Below are 27,394 nucleotides of genomic sequence, written 5' to 3' on the forward strand. Positions count from 1 at the left end.
ACCAAAAATATGATGCATATATATTGATGTGTTCTTCAGCTTTAAACGAAAGAGCTATGAATCCGTGACGTAATGCTTTCTTTTCGCAGTTGGGCGTACTCGTAGAGAATAATAGAGGCCTCTAGTGGCCAAAAGGCCATTTTAGCATGAGCAACGCCATTGAGGGCTTCCAAACAAGCTTCCGCCATTTTACAGGAGTCATAGTAGTCAACTGGGTGGGGATTCCTATTGAAGTTAACCTCAATGGTGCTGCCCGGGCTGTCACGTACGCCATAATGACACAGATATAAAAATTGGGCCTCTATCTAGCTCTATGGCCGTACCCATTGCGCATGCGCACCCCTTCGACTGTGTGTCACCCTCGGCGAAACGGTGTTTGCTAGTATCTTGTGGGTTTTCAATGCTTGAGATTGACAGTTTTTATCATGCTTTGCTGAATTGAAACAGTTTGTCATAAATAACGAAGAAAGGGAGTACCAACAACAATGCTGCGTGTCTGCTTGAAAGGGGCAAATTCTGCAGCGCGGGTAAGTATCACTGTGTTCTAAATGGAACATCTAGCTAGCTAGCCTGCTAGCTATGCTAGCCGAGCGGTCATTCAGTGACCCAGAGACAGGGCCTACACCACTGTGCTTGTTGTTGGGAGAAATAAACAGTTTACGTCTTCAGACATGTTTTACGACCTCTCCTCACAACATATAGTGTACGGAAAGGTGGGAATTCAATGCCATAACATAAAGTGTCATGTTAAATGCCTTCATTGAAAGAAAGCTGCGCTAAACTTAGGCTACTGAACGTAACTTGACGCAAATCTTGTAATTTAATGCAAATCACGTAATTACGTAGTGGAAAGAGGCGTATTTCTATTGATTGACTGCACTGCCTTCCGAATAAAAAAAGACTCGAGAGTGACACGAGCGCGCACCAATGCACACCGTAGAATTGGAGGCGGGGCTCGGTTTTTGTATGATCATTTTTGTATTCATGTTGTGGACATGTGTGATAACGCAAATGTTGTAGTCAAGTTGTTGTTCTACACGTTCAAGTATCTAATGTGTAGGGGAAATGCGGTCTCTGCTACTGTTTCCTAGCACATTCCGTTTCATTTCAACTAGCTACTTGAAAAAGAAAGCACACATGCACATTCATATCAAGGGGGCATGACCTTGGCAAATTCTTAGTTCATAGAATGACCTGAAGAAAGTAGCTTTTGTTTGTGGAAATGATTCCATTGCACACATGTAATAACTGATTAATGAGCTTTTCTTGTCAGCTATCCTATTTTAATGGAACAAGTGCTTGTGTATTTTGTATAGGTCCCATAATAGACACGTGGTGCTCCTGTGGATAGTGTATGTGTATGCTGATCTTCTCCTTTCCATAGAAATGCCTGTGTGGGAATGGTGTCCCCCTTCACCCCCTCCAGCAATGTCGTAGCTACACTTCAGGAGGCTCAGGGTAGGTGACTTGCCTCCTGCTGAGTTACTTAAGTGGCCAAATGCTGCATTGAGCTGTTTATGTTAATTGATAGATCAGCTACCTTACTGTCCTTGACCCTTGCTTGTAAATAAATCAAAGAGATGAAGGAGTAAGTTACCCTAAAGCTGCACACAAGCACTAAAGCCCTTATCAATGTGATATTCCCTTTTATCATTCTGAATGGCAGCTGCTTTGTTTGCTTTCTTGTGTGTTTTGAGTATCTTACATCTGACTGTACTTGCAGGTCTTCTGCAGGAAAGATTGTAGCTGCCAGTGTCTTCACTGTGGGTGGAGGAGTTGGTGGCACAATTCTATATGCCAATTGGGATCCCAAATTCAGGGCCAATGTTGAGAAATCCATACCATACTCAGATCAAGTGTTTGGACTGGCTCTCGGCCCAGCAGCACCTCCACCTGTTATAAATAAACCAGTAAGTCAAACAACCCGTGTTCTAGAGCACATTTTGAGGAGTCATAGTTTGTCATTCGTGTCAATAATTTGACTTAGTTTGTTGTCAAACACAAGCTAGCATATCTAACAAAATAACCACATACAGATGTTCACATTCAATTCAATCTTCCCTGACACTATTATTCTATTACTTGTCCTGAAGAGAAAGGTTGAACCTGTTCAGATTTCCTCCATGTCTGAAGTGTGGAAAGACTCGAAGCAGCCAAAGGCCAAAGAGGTTGAGAAGAAAGCAGAGCAGCCAGATGCTGAGGGACCCCCTGCTCCAGCACCTCAGGAGACCCTAGAGGGTGAGTTACAGCTGTGCTTGAGAGAGCTGATGTACTTCATGCTCTCTGAGGTGTTGAAAAAATATTATCTTGTGAGTCAAGTACTAAGAATGTTGGCACACCATTGTTTCTAAGACTATTAAATTAAGAGGGATCAGGTGCTTAATGGGAATATCATCCATTAGACGTTGCATGCTTCTGGAATCAAATTTTTCACAACAAACCCATGTCTTCTCTCCGTTGTTGAACTGAAATGATCTGCTGAAATTGTGTTGTGTACTTGGGATGGTTTACTTCATTGTTCTTACAAATACAAATGGACTTGAACTGTTAAGTTTTCTTGCTATCAATCGATGCATGATTACACTTTTCACGTTAGCAGAGTCATCCTCTAAATCACTGAACAGTGCATAATCGCATGGTATTTTATGCCTTTAGATCTATTTATGTGATTATATAATCTTAGTTTTCCCCTCAAATGGGTATCTTTTTGGAGATAAAGTCCTTCATTTACTCATGATTTTCTTTCTTAGCTAATTGTTCAATATCTTGACATGTGGCAAGTTTCCTAATTAGCTGATGGCTTTACCAAGGTGGTCATTAGACCTCTGCAGAACTTTCAATGTTATTTAGCTAGGTTAACTATTTTTTGTTTAAGGGCCTTGAGTCTGTCTGTGGTGTTGATCAAATTGGGATCCCATCAAACCAGTGAAGGACGTGACTGTTGAAATACTCAGTTCCTAGTTCCTATCATCTCAACTTAATGAGTCTTCAGTACTGAAGTAGAGGAATGTGATGCAGGTCACATGTCTGCTGTGGGTTTTGAGAAGATCGGTTGACGATCAGGTGACCGATCTCGTCTGTCAGTGTAAATCACTGGAGTGAGATAATGGGTATCTTGCCTGTGTTACTTTAGAGTTTTGCCTTCTTATCTACAGCTATGCTATGAGTCAGTATTGCTGCTGTGTTCTTGTGTGCCAGTTCCATATGTCCTGTTGGTTACCATAACATGGCCTTGCCAAGAAGACCAGTCAGTCCACTGATGTTGAGCTCCACTGTGTTGTTGCAGAAGCTTCTGCTCAAGTGGCACAAATCCTTTCAGCCATCGGCGAGGTGCCCTCTGTGCCAGCCCCTGGAACCCACGAGGCAGAGGCTGTGCCTCCCCCAGCCGCCCTCAAGGGGGTCCCGGCAGGTCAGAACCGGGTGGATACAGTCTCCCCTGCATGGGTGCATGGCGCTCTCTCTTTCACTAATATAGGGGGTCCTAGGGTGCATGGCTCTATGTCTGCTCTTCTCTAATACTTGTTTTTCTTTCCTGTTCATTATTCTCCTGGTGATTTTATTTGCCATCTCACCCTTTCACCTCTGTTTACTGTACACCTCTGCATAAAGACTCTTCATGCTGTCCTCTTCTAGCCCCTAAACTAATCACTAACCCTCACAAAACCCTTAATCCTAGATTGCACTAGCTTGTAATGCATATGATATGTATCTGTATTACTCTGCAATTTGTTGTATTTAGAGGTTATATGCTGTGAATGAGTGAGTTGTTCATGTTAGTGGGTATTTTACTATACCTGTTCATGCCATACTACAGCCGTGGCCAAAAGTTTTGAGAATAACACAAACATTAATTTTCACAAAGTCTGCTGCATCAGTGTCTTTAGATATTTTTACAGATGTTACTATGGCATACTGAAGTATAATTACAAGCATTTCATAAGTGTCAAAGGCTTTTATTGACAATTACATGAAGTTGATGCAAAGAGTCAATATTTGAGGGGTTGACCATTCTTTTTCAAGACCTCTGCAATCCGCCCTGGCATGCTGTCAATTCACTTCTGGGCCACATTCTGACTGATGGCAACACATTCTTGCATAATCAATGCTTGGAGTTTGTCAGAATTTGTGGGTTTTTGTTTGTCCTCCTGCCTCTTGAGGATCGACCACAAGTTCTCAATGGGATTAAGGTCTGGGGAGTTTCCTGGCCATGGACCCAAAATATTGATGTTTTGTTCCCCGAGCCACTTCGTTATCACTTTTGCATTATGGCAAGGTGCTCCATCATGCTGGAAAATGCATTGTTCGTCACCAAACTGTTCCTGGATGGTTGGGAGAAGTTGCTCTCGGGATGTGTTGGTATCATTCTTTATTCATGGCTGTGTTCTTAGGCAAAACTGTGAGTGAGGCCACTCCCTTGGCTGAGAAGCAACCCCACACATGAATGCTCTCAGGATGCTTTACTGTTGGCATGACACATGACTGATGGTAGCGCTAATCTTGTCTTCTCCGGACAAGCTTTTTTCCAGATGCCCCAACAATCGGAAAGAGGATTCATCAGAGAAAATGACTTAACCCCAGTCCTCCGCAGTCCAATTCCTGTATCTTTTGCAGAATATCAGTCAGTCCCTGATGTTTTTCCTGGAAAGAAGTGGCTTCTTTGCTGCCCTTCTTGACACCAGGCCATCCTCAAAGTCTTTGCCTCACTGTGCGTGCAGATGCACATGCCTGCTGCCATTCCTGAGCAAGCCTTTAAGTTCTTGATGATCCGATAAATGGTTGATTTAGGTGCAATCTTACTGGCAGCAATATCCTTGCCTGTGAAGCCCTTTTTGTGCAAAGCAATGATGACGGCACGTGTTTCCTTGCAGGTAACCATGGTTGACAGAGGAAGAACAATGATTCTAAGCACCACTCTCCTTTTGAAGCTTTGTCTGTTATTTGAACTCAATCAGCATGACCGAGTGATCTCCAGCCTTGTCCTCGTCAACACTCACACCTGTGTTAACAAGAGAATCACTGACATGTCAGCTGGTCCTTGTGGTGTGGCTGAAATGCAGTGGAAATGTTTTTGGGGGATTCAGTTCATTTGCATGGCAAAGAGGGACTTTGCAATTTAATTGCAATTCATCTGATCACTCTTCATAACATTCTGGAGTATATGCAAATTGCTATCATACAAACTGAGGCAGCAGACTTTGTAAAAATTAATATTTGTCATTCTCAACTTTTGGCCACGACTGTACAGTGTAATCTGTAGTAGCAGGTAAGCGCTACATGTATGTGTGAATGGAATGTAGGGCATGTGTTTTTGTGGCCATGATTTTGTCTGCAGAGCAAAATGTACTGAGTGTGTTCTGTATTCCCCTAGCGGCAGCCAAATGTACTGAGTGTGAACATGAGCCTGCAGTGAAGGAGCGTCCTGAGGGTGAAGTGGCTGCCCGTCTTGCTGAGCAGGATAAGGCTGAGCAGGACCTCCTGACATGTAGGTGTCTCATCTTTCCCTGTCACCTTTTGCTATGAGTTGTGGAGCCTGATACACCGTAACAACATGCATTTACTCTGGCTTAAACATTACGTACAATGAAGACAAATGCAATACATGAGTCAATGAGTACAGTGGACGCATGGTTATTTTCAGCAGATTGCCATTGATGCATGGTCTTGTTACATTATGGAGTGCAGGTTTGACATGGGGATTGCTTATATGGCATGATGATTGAGAAACAAGGTAACAAGGCTGTGTGTGTGTGTGTGTGTACTGTTGCAGCTCTGTCATCCAATCTGGAAGATGCTCTGGGCAGCACAGCCAAGGTGACCCTGCAGGCCATCGGTGCTCAGGAGGCAGCTCTGCAGGCCATTGCCCAGCACACCCACCAACTAAGGGAGGCCATGGAGGCTGAGGTGAGGAAGGGACATATCTTTTTTTTTTTTTAACTGGCAAGATTTTTCAAGATTTTAGCCTCGTATTACATTCACATTCTGTTGCGAATGTTTGTTTTGTGGCCCTGAAACTGAAGAAGGCCTCAGTGTCTGAGGAGAGGAAGGGACAAGGGTACACATTCTGAAAAAGTGTAACCCAAACTGTTGTGATGCCCTAATTAAATCCAAATCCTTTGTAGATGTTTGTTTTGTTAGCCATCGGAGGCAAGGGAGGGGGCTGAGGCGAGGGGGGTGAACATATTCTCAAGTGTGAAAAGGGAGTTCTGCTAGCTTTTCAAGTCTAGCAGTTTTTCATTACATTAAAATAGCACTGCACGATATAGCCAAAATATCATATTGCAATTATATTTTTTTCACATTTTGCAAAACCGAAATGAGTTGCAATGTTGCAAAACGCTTGGGTGAACTCTTGGAATATAGTGCTGTTGGGCATGACAAAGAGAGAATGCTGCAGGGATGAGTTATTTTCCATCCCAACATGCTTCCCCAGTCTCTATCAAAATGGGGCATTGCACAAATGAGATGCTGCAGTAGATCTGGACCACCACAACTCGCACCTCCTATTTTCAGAGAATAAGATAAAGAGAATAAATCTTTAGGGATCTGCGTCCCGTCAACGGGACAGTTGTAAATCATGCAGTGCCTTGTCTTGATCGTAGATTTTAGAAAAACAACACATGTCGGTACATATAAGTATCTTATATCGGCTGAAAGCTTACATTCTTGTTAATATAACTGCACTGACTATTTTACAGTAGCTATCATGGCTATAAAAAAATGCCATGTTATTGTTTCAGGAGCGCTAACAACAAAACAATTTTTTTGCCGCAATAGGTTTGATAAATTCACCTCTGAAGGTGAAATGTGTACTTCTGAAATCTTGCTCTAATTTATCATCCAAAGGGTCCCAGAGAGAACATGACGTTTTGTTAGATTAAATCATTTTTCATATCCTAAAAAGGTCCATTATAGCATGCACGATCATTTTTGTATTTCCACTCGTTCAATTTTCTAAGAAAGGAATCTATGAAAATTTTACCCTAATTGTTGTTTCAAACCGTTCACATTTGTATGCGTTCCTCAGAGATCCTAGAACGTAACCAGACTTCACTATATCATTAGGGGTGTAGTATATCCTATAGAACACCACATTTGGTCAGAGAGCAACGCTTTCATGGCACGCTGATGACGCGGCCGGTGTTCACTTGATCGACTAACCTTGTAAAATAGGCACCAATCTGGTTCAAACTAAGCTAGCTAAATAGCCAATGAGTTGGGCTTTACGGGAGTATCCGGAAACCCTGTATCTGTGGCTAAATGTAGCTGCTAACCTTGTGCGACAGTGAGCCTTTTCCTTTTGGACAAGAATTATAAGAATATGAAGAGTTATGAAAACTGGGTGTTTTGCAAATGTTGAACTTAAAATATGGCTACTAATACTGGAAAAGCAAAATCAAAGTCCAAGTATACAGATTTGACGATATTCTTGCAGAAAAATGTAATGTGAATGTAAATGTCTCCTTCACGATTTCCCCAAATGTACCTGGGTGACTTCACACTAAATGTCATGTAGTTTGCTCATACTTCAAGTTATCCGTCTGAAACTTTGCACATACACTGCTGCCATCTTGTTGACACCATCAGAATTAGAAGCAGGGTGATGGCTAGATTTGGGACCTTTCTGTTGCATTTCAAAGATGGTGGTAGAAAAAGAAGAGAAATGTTTTTCTTCTACCAGATCTATTGTGTTATATTCTACCTCATTCACATTTCCACAGACTTCAGTGTTTTCTTTCAAATGATACCAAAAATATGCATATCCTTGCATCAAGGGACTGAGCTACAGGCAGTTAGATTTGGGTGTCTCATTTTAGGTGAAAATTTTAAAAAAGGGGGCTACCCCTAAGAACAAACGTTATCATACAGAACATGTATGTTTGTTTATTTGAAAGCAGCATTATTTTTTTACGCTCTGCATCATGTTTGGAAAGATATGCAGAGTGAATATTGCAGCCTTTTGTAATATGGCTATTTCTATATCATATGGATGTGCATAAATGTGATTTTAATAATTAAATATATTGCCCAGCCCTAATCCAAACATTTGTATTGTGAATCATTCATGATGTGAATTTCTTTTTTTTTTAGGCACCCCCTGATAAGAAGTCTACCCAGTGGAGAGTCCTGGAAGATGCACTGAGTGAACGCAGCCGATCAGTAGACGAGGCTGGAGCAGCCGTCCTCAGGGCCAAGTAAGAGCCGCTTGATAATTTATTAACATTATTTTGTGGTCACTAGTATACACTACTTTATTTTGTTTCAGCCGATTTGATAATACATTTGGTGATATTAAAGTTTGAAGTGGTGTATTTACTATTTTATGCTCACTAAAATGAACTTCTAGTTAAAAAAACAAGAGATGTATCTCAATAATGGTTGTTGATGCCGAAAAGGCTTTCAACCGGCTTTAATGGATTTTCCTATTCAAAACTTTGGAAGCTTTCAACTTTCCAGCTGAAATTAATTGTATAAAAAGATAACTGTCCTAAAGAAAAAATATACACACATGATGCATTTTCTGATGAAATTGCTTTAGGAATGGGCACAAGAAAGAATGTCCCCTCTCCCCCTTCTTGGCAATTGAACCGCTTGCAGAAATAATTAGACCGGACCAAACGTAACAGTTATTGGTAAACATAAATATAAACTAAATGTATTAGCAGATCTCCTGCTGTACCTGACCAATATTGAAAACTCAATGCCCCCTAAAAATATTTTCAGGATAAAACATGCAGGTGGAAAAAATGAAATGATGGCAATAAGAAAAAGCATAACTCATGAACTACAGTGGACCACAAAACAATCTAAGAGTTGCACCAGCATGGTTTAAATGAATCTAGGTTTTGTAAATCTAGGTTTATTAATCAGATGTGTCGCACCGCTTACATTTACTTATCCAGATTGAACATTACAATGACTAACAATGACTCTGTAGTCCATGCCTTTTGGGAATGCTATAAAGTCCTTAAATTATGGGCGGAGTTAGAAAGTTGGCTGTCAGAAGTATTGCAATGTAAATTTATTTTAATCCGCATATTTCAAATCAAATTGTATTTGTCACATGTGCAGAATACAACAGATGTAGACTTTACAGTGTAATGCTTGCTTACAAGCCCCTAACCAACAATCCTTTACCACTTTTTTTCCTGAACTTATTAAGTAGAGAATAAAAGTAACAAATATTTAAACAGCAGCAGTAAAATAACAAGCGAGGCTAAACACAAGGGGTATGGAGTCTTATGTGCTGGGGTACCGGTATGCAGTGGGGCAAAAAAGTATTTAGTCAGCCACCAATTGTGCAAGTTCTCCCACTTAAAAATATTATGAGAGAGGCCTGTAATTTTCATCATAGGTACACTTCAACTATGAGGGTGGGGGGGGAATCTCAGAAAATCACATTGTAGGATTTTTAATGAATTTATTTGCAAAATATGCTGGAAAATTTGGATATAAGAGCAACGTCGATTTACCAACATTATGACCAGGAATACAACTTTCCCGAAGCGGATCCTCTTTGTACCACCACCCAGGTAAATGGATCTAATTCCAGAAGCCGACACAAAACGGCACCGCAGACGGCGTGGTCTCCTGGTCAGGCGCCGTAGACGTGCACATCGCCCACCTCTCCCAAGTGTACTACTCGCCAAGTGTACTACTCGCCAATGTCCTATCTCTTGACAACAAGGTAGATTAAATTGGAGCACAGGTTTCCTTCGAGAGAGACATCAGATTGTAACATTCTCTGTTTCATGGAAACATGGCTCTCTTGGGATATGTTTTCGGAATAGGTTCAGCCACCGGGCTTTGCCATGCATCGCGCTGACAGAGATAAACACCTCTCTGTGAGGAGGCAGGGCGGGGGGTGTATGCTTAATGATTAATGGTGTAATCATAACATACAGGAACTGAAGTCCTCACCCGACCTGGAATTCCTTACGATCAAATCTTGGTCATTTTACCAACCAATAATTCTTTTTAGTTATAGTCACAGCTGTGTACATTCCCCCTCAAGCAGATACCAAGATGGTCCTCAAGGAACTTCACTTGACTCTATGTAAACTGGAAACCATATATCCTGAGGATGCATTTATTGTAGCTGGGGATTTTAACAAAGCAAATGTGAGAACAAGGCTACCTAAATTCTATCAGCATATTGATTGCACTACGCGAAGGGGTAATGCACTCGATTACTGCTACTCAAGCTTCCGCGATGCATACAAGGCCATACCTTCGGCAATTCCGACCACGACTCCATCTTGCTCCTACCGTCTTGTAGGCAGAAACTCAAACAGGATGTACCCGTGACTCGAACCATTCTACGTCTGACCAATCGGAATCCACACTTCAAGATTGTTTTGATCACGCAAAATGGAATATGTTCCTTTCAGCCTTGGAGAACAACATCGACCTATATGCTGACTCGGTGAGTGAGATTATAAAGAAGTGCATTGGAGACTATGTACCCACTGTGACTATTAAAACCTACCCTATCCAGAAACCGTGAATGGATGGCATTCGCGCAAAGCACAAACTGCATTTAACCATGGAAAGAGGTCCGGAAATATGGCTGAATATAAAGTGTATTTATGCCCTCCGCGGCAATCAAACAAGCGAAATGCCAGTACAGGGACAACGTGGAATCGCAATTCAACGGTGTAACGGCGTTCGTTTGTTGAAGGAGAGTCGGACCAAAATGCAGCTTGGTGGTTACTCATGTTCTTTAATGACGAATAGCGAATACATGAAATAACTAGACAAATACAAAACAACAAACGGAACGAGAACCTATGCAGCCTGTCTGGTGAACAACTACACAGAAACAGGAACAATCACCCACAAAATACACAGTGAAACCCAGGCTACCTAAATATGGTTCCCAATCAGAGACAACGACAATCACCTGACTCTGATTGAGAACCGCCTCAGGCAGCCAAGCCTATGCTAGACACACCCCTAATCAGCCACAATCCCAATGCCTACAAAACCCCAATACGAAACACAACAAAATAAACCCATGTCACACCCTGGCCTGACCAAATATATAACGAAAACACAAAATACTATGACCAAGGCGTGACAAACGGATTCAACACGAGTCGCATGTAGCATGGTCTACAGGAAATCAGACTACAAAAAGAAAACCAGCCACGTCATGGACACTGACGTCACGCTTCCGAACACACTAAACACCTTCTTTGCCTACTTTGAGGATAATACAGTACCACAGTCACGGTCCACTAACAAGGACTGCGACACCCCATCTCCGTGACCGACGTGAGTAAAATATTTTAAACATTAACCCTCACAAGGCTGCTGGCCCAGACGGCATCCCTAGCCGCGTCCTCAGAGCATGCGCAGACCAGCTGGCTGGTGTGTTTACGGACATATTCAATCGCTCCCTGTCCCTACATGCTTTAAGAGGGTGAAGATAACTGAACTAAATGACTACCGCCCTGTAGCACTCACTTCTGTCATCATGAAGTGCTTTGAGAGACTAGTCAAGGATCATATCACCTCCACCTTACTGGCCACCCTAGATCCACTTCAGTTTGCATACCGCCCCAAAAGGTTCACAGGCGACGCAATTGCCATCACACTGCCCAATCTCATCTGGACAAAAGGAATACTTATGTAAGAATGCTGTTCGACTACAGCTCAGCATTCAACACCATAGTACCCTCCAAGCTCATCATCAAGCTGGAGGCCCTGGGTCTCAACTAGAGGTCGGCCGATTAATTAGGGCCGATTTCAAGTTTTCATAACAATCGGTAATTTTGCCTTTCCTTTAAAAAAAATCTTTATTTAATTAGGCAAGTCAGTTAACTTCTTGCGTCGAGCAATCCCGTATCCGGGAGTGTAATCATAGCCTCAAGCTCATTACCATAACACAACGTTAACTATTCATGAAAATCGCAAATGAAATTAAAGAAATATATTCACTCACAAGCTTAGCCTTTTGTTAACAACACTGTCATCTCAGATTTTCAAAATATGCTTTTCAACCATAGCTACACAAGCATTTGTGTAAGAGTATTGATAGCTAGCATAGCATTAAGCCTAGCATTCAGCAGGCAACATTTTCACAAAAACAAGAAAAGCATTCAAATAAAATAATTTACCTTTTGAAGAACTTTGGATGTTTTCAATGAGGAGACTCTCAGTTAGATAGCAAATGTTAATTTTTTTCCAAAAATATTATTTGTGTAGGAGAAATCGCTCCGTTTTGTTCATCACGTTTGGCTAAGAAAAAAACGAAAATTGAGTCATTACAACACCAAACTTTTTTCCAAATTAACTTCATAATATTGACAGAAACATGGCAAGCGTTGTTTAGAATCAATCCTCAAGGTGTTTTTCACATATCTTTTCGATGATAAGTCACTCGTGGCAGTTTGGTTTCTCCACTGTTCAAAAGGGAACAATGCACACACCTGGAGATTACGTAATAGTTTCGACGGAGGACACCGAGCGGACACCTGGTAAATGTAGTCTCTTATGGTCAATTTTCCAATGATATGCCTACAAATACGTCACAATGCTGCAAACACCTTGAGGAAAAGACAGTGTATGCTCATTCCTTGCGCATTCACAGCCATATAAGGAGACATTCTAACACAGCGCCTCAAATCTGTCTCACTTCCTGTATGAAATTTCATCTTGGTTTCGCCTGTAGCATTAGTTCTGTGGCACTCACAGACAATATCTTTGCAGTTTTGGAAACGTCAGAGTGTTTTCTTTCCAAAGCTGTCAATTATATGCATAGTCGAGCATCTTTTCTTGACAAATGTTCCCGTTTTAAACCAGATATTTTTTCATCCAAAAATGAAATACTGCCCCCAGAGGTTCAAGAGGTTAACTGCCTTGTTCAGGGGCAGAACGACATATTTTTACCTTGTCAGCCCAGGGATTCAATCTTGCAACCTTAGGGTTAACTAGTCCAACGCTATAACCACCTGCCTCACGAGGAGCCCGCCTGTTTCTCGAATGCAGTAAGAAGCCAAGGTAAGTTGCTAGCATTAAACTTAATCAATCATAATCACTAGTTATAACTACACATGGTTGATATTACTAGTTAATCTAGCGTGTCCTGCGTTGCATATAGTCAATGCAGTGCGCATTCGCGAGAAAGGACTCGTTGCTCCAACGTGTACCTAACCATAAACACCAATGCCTTTCTTAAAATCAATACACAGAAGTATATATTTTTAAACCTGCATATTTAGCTAAAAGAAATCCAGGTTAGCAGGCATTATTAACCAGGTGAAATTGTCACTTTCGTTCATTGCACGCAGAGTCGGGGTATATGCAACAGTTTGGGCAGCCTGGCTCATTGCGAACTAATTTGCCAGAATTTTATGTAATTATGACATAACATTGAAGGTTGTGCAATGTAACAGGAATATTTAGACTGATTAATGCCACCCGTTAGATAAAGTACGGAACGGTTCCGTCTTTCACTGAAAGAATAAATGTTTTGTTTTCGAGATGATAGTTTCCAGATTTGACCATATTAATGACCTAAGGCTCGCATTTCTGTGTGTTATAATTAAGTATGATTTGATAGAGCAGTCTGACTGAGCGATGGTAGGCACCAACAGGCTCATAAGCATTCATTCAAATGGCACTTTCATGCGTTTTGCCAGCAGCTCTGCTGTTTATGACTTCAAGCCTATCAACTCCCGAGATTAAGCTGGTGTAATGATGTGATGTGAAATGGCTAGCTAGTTAGCGGCGTGCGCGCTAATAGCGTTTCAAACGTCACTCGCTCTGAGACTTGAAGTAGTTGTTCCCCTTGCTCTGCAAGGGCCACGGCTTTTGTGGAGCTATGGGTAATGCTGCTTCGAGGGTGGCTGTTGTCTGTGTTCCTGGTTCGAGCCCAGGTAAGGGGCGAGGAGAGGGACGGAAGCTATACTGTTACACTGGCAATACTATAGTGCCTATAAGAACATCCAATAGTCAAAGGTATATGAAATACAAATGGTATAGAGAGAAATAGTCCTATAATTCCTATAATAACTACAACCTATAACTTCTTACCTGGGAATATTGAAGACTCATGTTAAAAGGAACCACCAGCTTTCATATTCTGAGCAAGGAACTTAAACGTTAGCTTTCTTACATGGCACATATTGCACTTTTTACTTCTCTAACACTTTGTTTTTGCTTTATTTAAACCAAATTGGACATGTTTCATTATTTATTTGAGGCTAAATTGATTTTATTGATGTATAATATTAAGTTAAAATAAGTGTTCATTCAGTATTGTTGTAATTGTCATTATTTCAAAATCGGCCGCGGCTTTTTTTGGTCCCCCAATAATCGGCATCGGCGTTGAAAAATCATTATCGGTCGACCTCTAGTCTCAACCCCGCTCTGTGCAACTGGGTCCTGGTCTGACGGGCCGCCCCCAGTGGTGACTGTAGGAAACAACACCTCCACTTTGCTAACCTTCAACTCTGGGGCCCCAGAAGGGTGTGTGCCCAGTCCCCTCCTGTACTTCCTTTTCACCCACAACTGCGTGGCCATGCACTCCTCCAACTCATTCATCAAGTTTGCAGACTACACAACAGTAGTGGGCTTGATTACCAGCTGCAAAGAGAGAGCCTGGTACACCCATCTACTGTCCGGAGAAGTCTGGTCAGAAGTGACCTTCATGGAAGACTTGCGGACAAAAAGCCATACCTCCGATGTGGAAACAAGGCCAAGCAACTCAACTATGCACGAAAACACAGGAACTGGGGTGCAGAAAAATGGTAGCAGGTGCCCTGGACTGATGAGTCAAATATTTGGCTGTAGCAGAAGGCAGCTTGTTTGCCGACGGGCTGGAGAGTGGTACACGAATGAGGGTCTGCCATCAACAGTGAAGGATGGTGGAGGTTCCTTGCAGGTTTGGGGCTGCATTTCTGAAAATGGAGTTGAAGATTTGGTCAGAATTAATGGTCTCAATGCTGAGAAGTACAGGCAGATACGTATCCATCATGCAATACCATCAGGGAGGCATCTGATTTGCCCCCAAATTATTCTGCAGCATGACAACGACCCCAAACGGTTCTTAATGACTTTCGCTGTATCTTCAGTGTAAAGAAGAACAAGGAGTCCTGGAAGTGATGGTATGGCCCCCACAAAGCCCTAATCTCAACATCGAGTCTGTCTGGGATTAGAAGAGAGAGAGAAGCACCTCAGGCTTGCCAATATGTTTGGGCCAACCTACCTGCTTAGTTTCTTCAAACTGTGCAAGTGTTCCTAGAAGAATTTAATGCTGTTTTAAGGCAAAAGGTGGTCACACCAAATAATATTGATTTTGATGTTGATTTTTCTGGTAACTCACTTTGCATTTTGTTAATTGATAAATATAATCTATTAACATGTTTATTTTTGAAAGCATTCTTTACACCATTTTTTTTTCACACCTGCCTTAAACTTTTGCAGTACTGTATATATTATTTTATAAAATTATACAACAGAAAACTACATTTTTAAAGGATCAATGACTCTGTGCGTTCTATGTTTAGCTTTGTGCAAGAGGGATTAATTCTGCATCTCTGGTGTTTAGGGCTGAGCTGGACAAGCTGAGAGGAGTGATCGATGGAGCCAAGCACTTAAAGATTGCTGCAGCCCGGCCATCTATCCTCGCTGCAGAGGAGAACCTTCACAGCATGGTGGTAGATCTGGACAGCGTGGTGACCAGGGTAAACTGGCCCTGTTTTACACTGTTAACACATGGGTTGCATTCCAACCTATTTCATATGCTGAAAAAAAGTTAACGCAACATGAAAGTGTTCCCATTTTTTTCAATAGATCGAATCAAAGATCCCCGAAATGTTCCATAATCACAAAAAGCTTATTTCTCATATTTTGTGTACAAATTAGTTTACATCCCTGTTAGTGAGCATTTCTCCTTTGCCAAGATAATCCATCTACCTGACAGGTGTGGCATATCAATAAGCTAATTAAACAGCATGATCATTACACAGGTAAACCTTGTGCTGGAGACCAGGCCACTCTATGTGCAGTTTTATCGCATAACACAAAGCCGCAAGTTTTGAGGGAGAGTGCAATTTACATGCTGACTGCAGGAATTTCCACCAGAGCTGTTGCCAGCGAATTGGAATGTTACTTTCTTTACCATAAGCCATCACCCAATGTCGTTTTTATAGAATTTGGCAGTACGTCCAGCCGGCCTCACAACTACAGACCACGTGTAACCACACCAGCCCAGGACCGCCACATCTGGCTTGGTCACCTGTGGGATCGTCTGGTGAGGGGGGGGGGGGCTGCTAAGGAGTATTTCTCTCTTTCGTAAAGTCCTTTTGTGGGGAAAAACTCAGTCCCAGTAGCTGGGCCTGGCTCCCCAGTGGCTGGGCCTGGCTCCCCAGTGGCTGGGCCTGGCTCCCCAGTGGCTGGGCCTGGCTCCCCAGTGGCTGGGCCTGGCTCCCCAGTGGCTGGGCCTGGCTCCCCAGTGGCTGGGCCTGGCTCCCCAGTGGCTGGGCCTGGCTCCCCAGTGGCTGGGCCTGGCTCCCCAGTGGCTGGGCCTGGCTCCCCAGTGGCTGGGCCTGGCTCCCCAGTGGCTGGGCCTGGCTCCCCAGTGGCTGGGCCTGGCTCCCCAGTGGCTGGGCCTGGCTCCCCAGTGGCTGGGCCTGGCTCCCCAGTGGCTGGGCCTGGCTCCCCAGTGGCTGGGCCTGGCTCCCCAGTGGCTGGGCCTGGCTCCCCAGTGGCTGGGCCTGGCTCCCCAGTGGCTGGGCCTGGCTCCCCAGTGGCTGTCCTTCTATGAGCTGTAACTCAGTAAAATCTTTTAAATGGTTGCTTTTATCTTTTTGTTTCTAACCACTCGCGTCAAAGGGGCGGCAGCGTAGCCTAGTGGTTAGAGCGTTGGACTAGTAACCGGAAGGTTGCGAGTTCAAACCCCCGAGCTGACAAGGTACAAATCTGTCGTTCTGCCCCTGAACAGGCAGTTAACCCACTGTTCCTAGGCTGTCATTGAAAATAAGAATTTGTTCTTAACTGACTTGCCTGGTTAAATAAAGGTTAAAAAAAAAAAAAAAAAAAAAATGTAGTGCACTACATGAAGAATAGGGTGTTATTTTGGACACATACATGGAATGATCAATACTGTCTCTCTTACGTCATACTCTGCATACTTGTCTTTCTGGTTAGATGTCTGTTTAACCTATCATGGTGCATCGTTACTGCAGGTCCAGACAGCCCAGTCTGAGGCTAAGATTGTGTCCCAGTACAGCGAGCTGGTGAACGAGGCCAAGGCCCAGTTCCAGAAGGAGCTGAACAGCATCACTCCAGAGATCCAGGCCAACTGGAAGGGACTCAGTAAGTCAGCTTCACCCCTACATCTTACTCCCATTACCCACCCACATTTTAACAGTTCGGCTTTGCAGTAAGCCTTTGAAAAACTTTGCACAGCATCAATAACATGCTTAGGTTCAGTTAGTCTTTCTGTGACTCTTCTTCTCAACCATATTGGAGAAGGTTCAAGCCCCCCACCCTCGAGTTTTGAGATGAGAGGATATATAACTGGTTTAGGCTATAGAACCATGGAGAGAGGGGGGCACAGGATAAATCGGCTCTTAAATTCACGGACTGGCCTCGGCCGTCTCCCAGCAGGGAAGCTGACTCAAGATGACCTCAACTCCCTGATTGCTCATGCCCACCGACGCATTGACCAGCTGAACCGAGAGCTGGCTGAGCAGAGGGTGAGGGAGCAGATCCACATCGACTCTGCCCTAGAGCAGCAGAAGCTGGAGGACAAGAAGGCCTTGGAGGTGGCCATCTCCACCGCCCTGGAACACAACCGAGAACAGATGCGTCTGGAGCAGGAGAAGAAGGTTAGCTCAAGGGCCTTTCTTTATTTGTCTAAGGTCTTTGCCTTGTTACAGGGCAGCGTTCATCTGTTTTGATGGCTGGACTTTTCCTTTCCTCGCACAGTAGGTTGTAGCAATCTAGCTAAATGTTTGCTCTGTTGGACACACGTGTAGAATGAGACCCATCTGTGTCCATCACCAGGTAGAGGAGACTCGGGAGGTGATGGAGGCAGAGATGCGGACCCAGCTGCGTAGGCAGGCTGCAGCACACACAGACCACCTGCGTGACGTCCTCAAGGTGCAGGAGCAGGAACTGCGCTCCGAGGCAGAGGAGGCAAGTATATCCATATTAAACATCCCATCTACTGTGACACATAACCACAGCCTATCAAACATCCTTCATATTGAAATCCAGGAGATAAGTTTAGCCATCCAACAAACCAGTTTATTCATTGTTTTGAGTGCTTGTCACTGCTACAGCTGAACTACTTCCTGTTAATATTTAACAATGCAAACATTAAGAACCCTTAATCATATTTAATGCTAACTGAATGAACATTATTTTAATTGTCTCCAGATCCTGAACAGCTCGTTGATGGAGAAGGAGACAGAGTACCGTCGTCTGACACAGGACCAACTGGACAGCTTCACCCTGGACATGAATGCAGCTTACGCCAGGCTCAAGGGCATGGAGGAGGCCATTGACAGTGAGTGAGACACACACACTTTTGTGGTGGGTTCTGTATGAGATACTAAAGTGTAGTCATGTTACTCTACAGGTCATGTTATAGCAGAGGAGGAGGCCCGTAAGGCCCATCAGCTGTGGCTCTCAGTGGAGGCTCTGAACTACACTCTGAAGACTGCTGCCCTAAACGACCCCACCGAGCCCCTAGAGGGTGCCGTGCAGGCGATCAAGGAGAGCTGTGCCGAGGATGAGTTTGCCCAGGCCCTGGCCACTGCCTTGCCCTCAGAATCACTCAGCCGAGGCGTCTACAGCGAGGCCTCTCTCCGCGCCCGCTTCTACGCCATCCGCCAGCTGGCCCGCCGTGTGGCCCTGATTGACGAGACCCGCAACAGCCTCTACCAGTACTTCCTATCCTACCTGCAGGCCATGCTGCTCTTTGAGAAGGCACAGGAGGCTCCCCCCGCCAAGCTGTCTGCCGAAGATCTCGACACATTCAAGCTGCTCTCCTACGCTGCCTACAGCCTGGAGCATGGAGACCTGGAGTTGGCCGCCAAGCTTGTCAACCAGCTGAAGGGTGAGTCGCGCAGGGTGGCTCAGGACTGGCTCAAAGAGGCCCGGCTCACACTAGAAACGAAACAGGTGGTCAGCCTCCTGTCTGCATACGCCAATGCAGTGGGGTTGGGCACTACCATGGCACCTTAGCTGAGTCCAGGTCATGGGAGTGTCCCCATCTGCATCAACAGCAAGCTCTGCCCTCTCCATGAAGAGTTAATTTATGAATAGAGGAAATCTGTTTGAAGCACCACTATACCACTGATGGGTGTATCCCAGAAATGTATTAAAACATGCCCTTTCTTTAGAACCTTCCCAAGCATCTACAAGAATGACTTACTGAGTAGTACTAATGCGTTTAATGTACCTGTGGTCTCAGCAGGTGTAATGGATGAGATCCCTCACTGGGTGTGCTGTTTACGTCAGTGGTTCCCAACTCCAGTAACCCCAGACAAACTCACCTGAAAGCTTGACAAGTTGAATCAGGTGAGTTTGTCTGGGGCTACAACAAAATGTGTACTGTTGAAGGGACTGGAGTTGGGAACCACTGGTTTAGATAGCTGGAACCTTGGTCCTGTAAGTTGTCTCTCACTAGCCTCTTTCACCATTTCAGCTCACAATGTGTTTCTTGCTTTGTTCAATTTGATCATGTTGTGCAGAATCAATTGTCATGCTATTTCCTCCCTGTTAATATTGGATATCAATAAATTTTGGCTGTTGCGTGAGTTGGTACATATTTATTAATCTGGTCTGTTGTACACTTAATCACAATTTTCACATACGCTTAGCTTCAAAAGCACAGTCTCTGCATTTACAATGAATTAATTGTAGTACTGGTGTTAGCTAAATGTTACTGTTCAATTCATATTTTGCATTTCAACCTCTGTGGCCATTCAGAATGGTATTGATGTCAGGTTTGGCTCAACCTGTAGATTAAGTCCTGGATTCTGTATTAGACTTCACATCACTCGCTGACTTCAGTTGAGACCTCCAGCTCGGACAGAATAGTCCTACATGGGAAAGGGAACAAGGACATAAGACATCTGGTGCCAAAAAGAGTTGCTAACACATGAAAAATCGACTACGTAGTCATACTTCTGTTCTTCAGAGAGCTCAAACGCCTGCAGTACCCTCTCAGCCAGTTTGGGGGTGCTGGGGAGACAGAAGCTAGCTGAGATCTGTACCAGCTCCATGGCGTGCCGAGGGTCGTTGCTGCTCTTGATGCTGGCCAGGAACTCCTCCATCAGCTCCTCACTACAAGAGTACAGTTAATAGATGGGTCAGAACTAGGGTGCCTAGATAATGTAAACACTAAGTGAATACTATGTAAAATAGACTTACGATGGAACTCTGTTTTTGGTCTTGAAGAGCTTCAACATATCCCTAGATTTAAAAGAAGGATTAAAATACTGAATGTTTCATGTCAATTGGCTCCAACTAAGTACTCTGTGGCTTTGTGTCCAGGTCTACTCACCATGCCTGCTGCTTCTTCTGGGCTGCCAGTAGGACAGAGGTTATGTTGGTCATGGCAGTGGCTGTCCACTCCAGAGCCATCCTGGCTCCTTGACCCTGCTCATACAGGCTCTTAACATCCAGCGCACACACTGCAAAAGACTCCTGGATCTGCATGAATCCCAATAGATCAGTCAGAATGTAGAATAGACTACCATTTTACTTTACTGTAGAAAGTTTATTTTCTAGCTAGGTGTCTGTCTCCCCATGCCTCACCTCAGGGCTGTGCTTGTCCCTGGCCATTAGTGACAGCAGCTCATCCACTAAATCAGACTTGTTGTCATGCCCCATCCGTCGGATGTCTGGGGTGGGGGGGGAAACCAAAGCAGAGGTTTGTCAAACAATCCACATGTTGGTTATTGTTTTGTATTTTTCATTCCTCTACTATAAACATGTTTCCATCCACAGTATTTGAGTGAAGTCATATCGTATATTTTTAATCACGACAGCAATGAAGTTTTGGCGTACTTTAATGAATGAAGACAATTGTGGTCTTTCTCAGTTCAAATTAATTATGCAAGAAATGCCAGTGGAAACAGCTTTGGGAAAATATTGATAGAATAACATATCTAAGTAAATTTGGAGGCACACGATGACATGGTGTGCGGTCCTCCCACTACAACTCTGGAAACTATGCAGTTTATTAGGCTACAGATGAAGTAAATGATGAACTTCACAGGGTGGTGAAAGTGCAGTGTGATCTTGATGCTCCTTTCCAAAAAATATCGAGGGTCCTATTCTGGTGACATGATGCTTGACTGCCGTTTGAGAAATGTAAATAATCAACGAGCCGTTGGGTAGAGCACATTTGCTATGTAACGCAACAGTGGTGACAAAAGTATTGGTAGAGTTGATCATGCGATTGAAACACGAACTTTTATTCGGTACGTGAAAATGTATATTTTGTTTGCTCTACGTTATCACAAACTGATTTTTAGTCCATTTGGTGGAAACATACCACTGGTGGGAAAATGTTCTTTATGCAGATTCTGTAATATTTGCATGAAAATCTGTTACCAATTGGATGGAAACCTAGTTAATGAATCAGGCAGTACATTTACTTCCAACCCACCTTTCCATATCTGTGGGATCATGTCCAATCTGTTATCAGTGTCCAGTGCCTGGAGCAGATCTCTCATTCCTTGTGGATTGGGGTAATAGAGCTATGGACCAAAAAAGTTCAGAACATTAGTCTTAGAATGAATGTGAGTATGAATAAAATGTACATGTCAATGTTGCCATGTCAGTGCTTACAGAAGGAATCAGTTCTTTGTACCACTTCAGCACCACATCTATGTGTTCCATCATGCAGAGCAGGTTGAACATTCTGCCACTGAACAAACAACAAGAGGTCAGAGGTGACAGTGTATTGGCGCAAAACCACCAGAAATAAGGTGAAGAAATGCTACTCTCCGATGTGGATTTGCAAGCATTTTTTAGAAGGTTTACTCACTAATAGATACTCTGTTGGAAGGAATCTCCCAGCATCCTCCAATTCTCTCCCACACTGAGCAGGTCATGCACCTTGTACGCTGCCTCAATGTCCTTGGTATCCAGACACTGGGAACAGAGACATCAGGTCTTAAACAGTCACCACAAACATACTAAAATATTCAAAAACATATATAGATGTATTCTAGACTACTTACAATTCTCATGGCACTGGAGAAAAAGTTTACTGGGAGGGAAAATAAAGTCAAAGCTACATTCAAAATGGCATGAATCACTTGGTCAATTAAGTTATTGATGTATGGACCTCTATCAGCCTTTAAGATCGAAATGCTACAGGCATACCATCATCTGGATCCTGAGCAACGAATGTCCTTCCTGCCACCTCAGTCATCACTTCCTGTAGGATATCAGTCTGCCCTTGGGAAGGAGACGCTAGACAGGACCGAGAGAAAAAGATAGTAACAGAAACATGGAACCACTCTCCCCCTAACATATCACCTCAAACCAATCAAGAAACTGTTTAATAGAAATCAAGACAAAATATCTACAATACCTACTCATTCAAGGATTTTCTTTAGACTATTTCTACATTCTAGAATAATAGTGAAGACATCAAAACTATGAAATAACACATGGAATCATGTGTTAAACAAACCAAAATATATTTTGAGATTATTCAAAGTAGCCACCCCTTGCCATGATGACAGCTTTGCATCTTGGCATTCTCTCAACCAGCGTCATGAGGTAGTCACCGGGAATGCATTTCAATTAACAGGTGTGCCTTGTTAAAAGTTAATTTGAGGAATTTCTTTCCTTCTTAATGCATTTGAGCCAATCAGTTGTGTTGTGACAAGGTAGGGGTGGTATACAGAAGATAGCCCTACTTGGTAAAATATCAAGTCCATATTATGGCAAGAACAGCTCAAATAAATCAATCAATATGGACATTTCAAGAACTTTGAAAGTTTCTTCATGTGCAGTCGCAAAAACCATCAAGCGCTATGACGAAACTGGCTCTCATGAGGACCGCCCCAAGAAAGGAAGACCCTGAGTTACCTCTGCTGCAGAGGATAAGTTCATTCGAGTTTCCAGCCTCAGAAATGGCCAATTAACTGCAGACCCATCAACATTAACTGTTCAGGGGAGACTGCGTGAATCAGGCCTTCATGGTCGAATTGCTGCAAAGAAACCACTACTGAAGGACACCTGTAAGAAGAGACTTGCTTGGGCAAAAAAGCATGAGCAATGGACATAAGACTGGTGGAAATCTATTATGTGGTCTGATGAATCCAAATCTGAGATTTTTGGTTCCAACCGCTGTGTCTTTGTGAGACGCAGAATAGGTGAACGGATGATCTTTGCATGTGTGGTTCCCACCGTGAAGCATTGAGGAAGTGGTGTGATGGTGCTTTGCTGGTGACACTGTCTGGGATTTATTCAGAATTCAAGGCACATTTAACCAGCATAGCTACCCCAGTATTCTGCAGCGATACACCATCCCATCTGGTTTGCACTTAGTGAGACGATCATTTGTTTTTCAACAGGATAATGACTCAAAACACACCTCCAGGCTGTGTAAGGGCTATATGACCAAGGAGACTAATGGAGTGCTGCATCCGATGACCCGGCCTCCACAATCACCTGACCACAACCCAATTTAGATGGTTAGGGATGAGTTGGATCACAGAGAGAAGGAAAAGTAACCAACAAGTGCTCAGCATATGTGGGAACTCCTTCAAGACTGTTGGAAAAGCATTCCTCATGAAGCTGGTTGAGAGAATGCCAAAAGTGTGCAAAGCTGTCAAGGCAAAGGGTGGCTACTTTGAAGAATCTAAAATATGTTTTGATTTGTTTAATATTTTTGTGGTTACCACATGATTCCATATGTGTTATTTCATAGTTGTGATGTCTTCACTATTATTCTACAATGTAGAAAATAGTAAAAATAAAGAAAAACCCTTGAATGAATAAGTGTCCAAACTTTTGACTGGTACTGTAGGTATTCACCTGCTTTGTAGAAAATGCCCAGAACATGGTCAAAAGAAGCCAAACTGGGTGCTAAAAGAAAAAAAATCATCTGTTAGGACACTGCTATAAGTCACATATACTGACATTCATTTCCTTCAGGAGTGTTACTGGTCAGTGATGCATTTTCCTACTCACCAATGCCCATAGCCTTCATCTCACTGAGCGTGTGCAGAGACTGAGCCCTGGCTAAGGAGCCACAGCGACGAAGGGCCTTCAGCAAAGCATTAAACGTCAGCAGATTGGGCTTCACCTTCTGCTCATTCATCTGATTTAGTAAGTCCTAAGAACCCAGGAAGGAGGAGAAGGAAAAAAAAGGAGAAAGATATGAGATTGACATAAAAACAGGGCAGTCCTTAGACAACAGGAAAAGGTTCAACAGTGTAAGTTGCTTCCTATACACTTACAACAATCAGGTCCCATTTCTCAGTGTACCTCTCCCGGACTTCTGGTGCCGCAGAGATCAGAGCATTGAAGGTGTGGACATCCGCTGGAGGTGGTATCGACAAGAAATGTTCCAATTCACACACCAAGTATTATCATCAGTAATCAGAATTGTAAATGCCATCCATCATGGCAGACAAAGAGAGTGTTTCTCTCTCCCTCGTTGAATAATGAGAGTAGGAAGATACATTCAGTTGTTCGCATGGACAATAAAGTTGTATTGTTTGGCATGTTGTCTTTGTAAATATACTCACCAGTCAGTCTGTTGTTCAGCATGTCTGTGTATGTATTGAATGCCTTCACATGAGCTCCATACTGGGGATTTAATGCACACATGTAATCAGAAACACCTTAGAAACAAACCGACTATGTAGAAAACATTGTCCAATTCAACATCTGACGCACCTTCACCATGCCTCTGATCAAAGCCGAGTATGCTCGTGTGTCACGTTCTGGAAGAAGGTTAAAGATCCTCTCTGCATTGTTGTTCTCCCTGCATGACGGGGTGATACGTTTATAGGGTAGTGTATGTCAATAAAGGCATTACTTGCAACGTTTTCTCTCTAAACGTAACGCCACTCAAACAACTAACCTCCAAACTATCCTCACTAAGTCGGAGGCTCTCCGCAGCCTCCCTTTCCTCCTCCTGCCCTCCTCCTGCACCTCCTGAGCCTGAGGGAAAACCAACAGAGGTCCAGAGATAAACAACACTGAGCTGTAACAGAAGAACTAGCCATAAAGTATAAACAACAGTGCCTCCCGAGCGGCACAGTGGTCTAAGGCTATGCCACTAAAGATTCTGGGTTCGAGTCCAGGCTCTGTCGCAGCCGGCTGCGGCCGGGAGACCAATGGGGCGGTGCACGATTGGCCCAGCGTCGTCCGCGTTAGGCCGGCAGGGATGTCCTTGTCCCATCCAGCACTAGCAACTCCTGTGGCAAACCAGGTGCAGTGCATACTGACACGGTCGCCAGGTTTTTACTCCGACACATTGGTGCGGCTGGCTTCCGGGTTGAGTGGGCATTGTTTCAAGAAGCAGTGCGGCTTGGTTGGGTTTTGGAGGACGCACGGCTCTCGACCTTCGCCTCTGCCGAGTCCGTACGGGAGTTGCAGCGACGAGACAAGACTAACTACCAATTGGATACCACGACATTGTGGAGAAAAAGGGGGGAAAAAAAGTATAAATAATATGCCATTTAGCAGACGCTTTTATCCAAAGCGACTTACAGTCATGTGTGCATACATTCTACGTATGGGTGGTCCCGGGAATCGAACCCACTACCCTGGCGTTACAAGTGCCATGCTCTACCAACTGAGCTACAGAAGGACCATATAAACAAGTAGAGGCCACATAAATAATATCCTACCACATCTTCTGCCTCTGGCTTGTCATCTTGCACAGGGTCACGATCTCCATAGAGACAAATAAGGTCCAGCAGGTCATTAGAAGCATCAGGAGACACGGTGGTGCCTGCATAGAGAGAACAGGGAGACACTTGCCAAACAAACATTTCTAATCACAGTCTTATTGAACCCCCCCCTAATACACCCCCAATGTCAATTGTACTCTGTAAATAATACATGACAATTAATAGAAATGTGGGTGACTTACCTGCCTGTAGCAGCTGATCGTACATGTCTACTGCAGCCTTCACCTTCCTCAGCATGATGCGCTCCAGCAGCGCTGCCTCACTCACTTCCTCAATACACAGCTCCATGGTCTCTGGCATTAAGCACTGTAGGACATACACACAGCAGTCTCAATTACCTATCTATCATCGTGCAGATTTCCTCATTCAAAATAACACACTAGAACCAAACTTACTGGAATATGTGGTTCAGCAAAGTCTTTCTGGAAGAACTTCGGGTTTTTGTTGACAATGTGGTTAGCTGCCATTCTGCCAGACTCCTGGGAGAGGGAGTATAATTTCTGTAGAGGACAAAAAAATAGAAGACAAAAAAAACATCAGTGCAAACTGGCTAAAAAGAAGCAGCACAGTTCCAAATAACTCCTGTCCATTACTTACAAACTCTGCAGACGTCCTTGGAGTAAGATAAGGATCATCCTGGAACATGTAATGTGGTGCAGTGGGGTCCTGAAAATGATGATTGTGCATTGTTTAGGCTATCATGGCCTACTACTACTTCTGTCAAAATATACATGGAAATGCAATGCAGACTTCTTACCCTGTTGACAGTGGATGCAAGAGCCTGCAGCACAGCCCATTTGCTCCTGTCAGAGCAAGAATGGTTATTATTCGTCACAATATCAAATTGGTAACTCGGTCTTGAGTAATTTCAAATAAATTGAATACAACATACCACATTTTCTTTTTGGGAATGACAATTGCCTCTGCAGACTCTGTAATATATTTAGAAAAAGAAGGATTCTACAATTAACACCATCTACGAAGTACATGATCCTGGTCTGGCTCTTTGTGCTTGAGATACTTTACTGGGTGCCATTCATTGGATTTAAATGTACCTCTTTCAGTTGATGCATTTTGTTGACAAACGACTACACTCCATCCAAAGTTCCTGAAATTAATGATGCATTAATCAATCATATAAACACATTTAGAATCAGGTTCATGAAAATAGTTCGGTTGTGCATTAACAGCAAGCTAGCAGTTACTTATGTGACCTCATCTCATTGACAAAGCAAATTATAATGATCTGTCTTGTCAGTCACCGGAACAAACACACAACCAATACATTAACAGCTGTCACTGCAATTCCAGCGTAAAGTAAAACTTACCTCCGAAAACAGAATTGTTCAAAATTACTTAGAAGAAAGCGACCATTCTTGTAAATGTAATGCCCTACGTGTTTACCGGGGGCCGCCATTTTGGAAACAACCCCGGAGGCTCATGGTAAGGAATTACGATTTAAGTGTTCATAGGGGGGGAGCTGC

The 27,394-nt window shown here is 43.4% G+C and overlaps 2 protein-coding genes across 4 annotated transcripts; one reads left to right on the forward strand and one right to left on the reverse strand.

Annotated features, from left to right (window-relative positions):
- Positions 1-189: 189 nt before the first annotated feature.
- immt (inner membrane protein, mitochondrial (mitofilin)) lies at positions 190-19,775 on the forward strand. 3 transcript variants are annotated; one of them, XM_046324613.1, is made up of 14 exons: positions 190-527; positions 1,385-1,458; positions 1,724-1,910; positions 2,094-2,238; positions 3,287-3,409; positions 5,369-5,482; positions 5,768-5,901; positions 8,089-8,192; positions 15,554-15,689; positions 17,193-17,322; positions 17,617-17,837; positions 18,016-18,147; positions 18,391-18,520; positions 18,593-19,775. In XM_046324613.1, exons 1-14 carry the CDS (start codon positions 486-488, stop codon positions 19,198-19,200), a joined length of 2,280 nt encoding a protein of 759 aa, XP_046180569.1. In that variant the 5' UTR covers positions 190-485; the 3' UTR covers positions 19,201-19,775. The 3 variants fall into 3 exon arrangements, with proteins under 3 accessions (XP_046180569.1, XP_046180570.1, XP_046180567.1); XM_046324611.1 differs by having other exon boundaries at positions 191-527; positions 17,614-17,837; XM_046324614.1 differs by lacking the exon at positions 3,287-3,409 and having other exon boundaries at positions 17,614-17,837.
- ptcd3 (pentatricopeptide repeat domain 3) lies at positions 19,772-27,377 on the reverse strand. The gene is made up of 24 exons (XM_046324615.1): positions 27,239-27,377; positions 26,966-27,018; positions 26,803-26,842; positions 26,668-26,713; positions 26,508-26,576; positions 26,306-26,410; positions 26,093-26,216; positions 25,848-25,951; positions 25,076-25,155; positions 24,889-24,976; positions 24,738-24,798; positions 24,447-24,529; positions 24,178-24,322; positions 24,022-24,072; positions 22,357-22,446; positions 22,212-22,240; positions 22,016-22,122; positions 21,817-21,895; positions 21,635-21,725; positions 20,779-20,864; positions 20,525-20,673; positions 20,392-20,433; positions 20,146-20,304; positions 19,772-20,060 (listed from the first exon to the last, which is right to left on the reverse strand). The coding sequence occupies exons 1-24, from the start codon at positions 27,325-27,327 to the stop codon at positions 20,015-20,017; spliced, it is 2,016 nt and encodes a 671-aa protein (XP_046180571.1). The 5' UTR covers positions 27,328-27,377; the 3' UTR covers positions 19,772-20,014.
- Between the last annotated feature and the right edge of the window lie 17 nt (positions 27,378-27,394).

Source organism: Oncorhynchus gorbuscha, linkage group LG23, assembly GCF_021184085.1.
Source record: "Oncorhynchus gorbuscha isolate QuinsamMale2020 ecotype Even-year linkage group LG23, OgorEven_v1.0, whole genome shotgun sequence".
Taxonomy (NCBI): domain Eukaryota; kingdom Metazoa; phylum Chordata; class Actinopteri; order Salmoniformes; family Salmonidae; genus Oncorhynchus; species Oncorhynchus gorbuscha.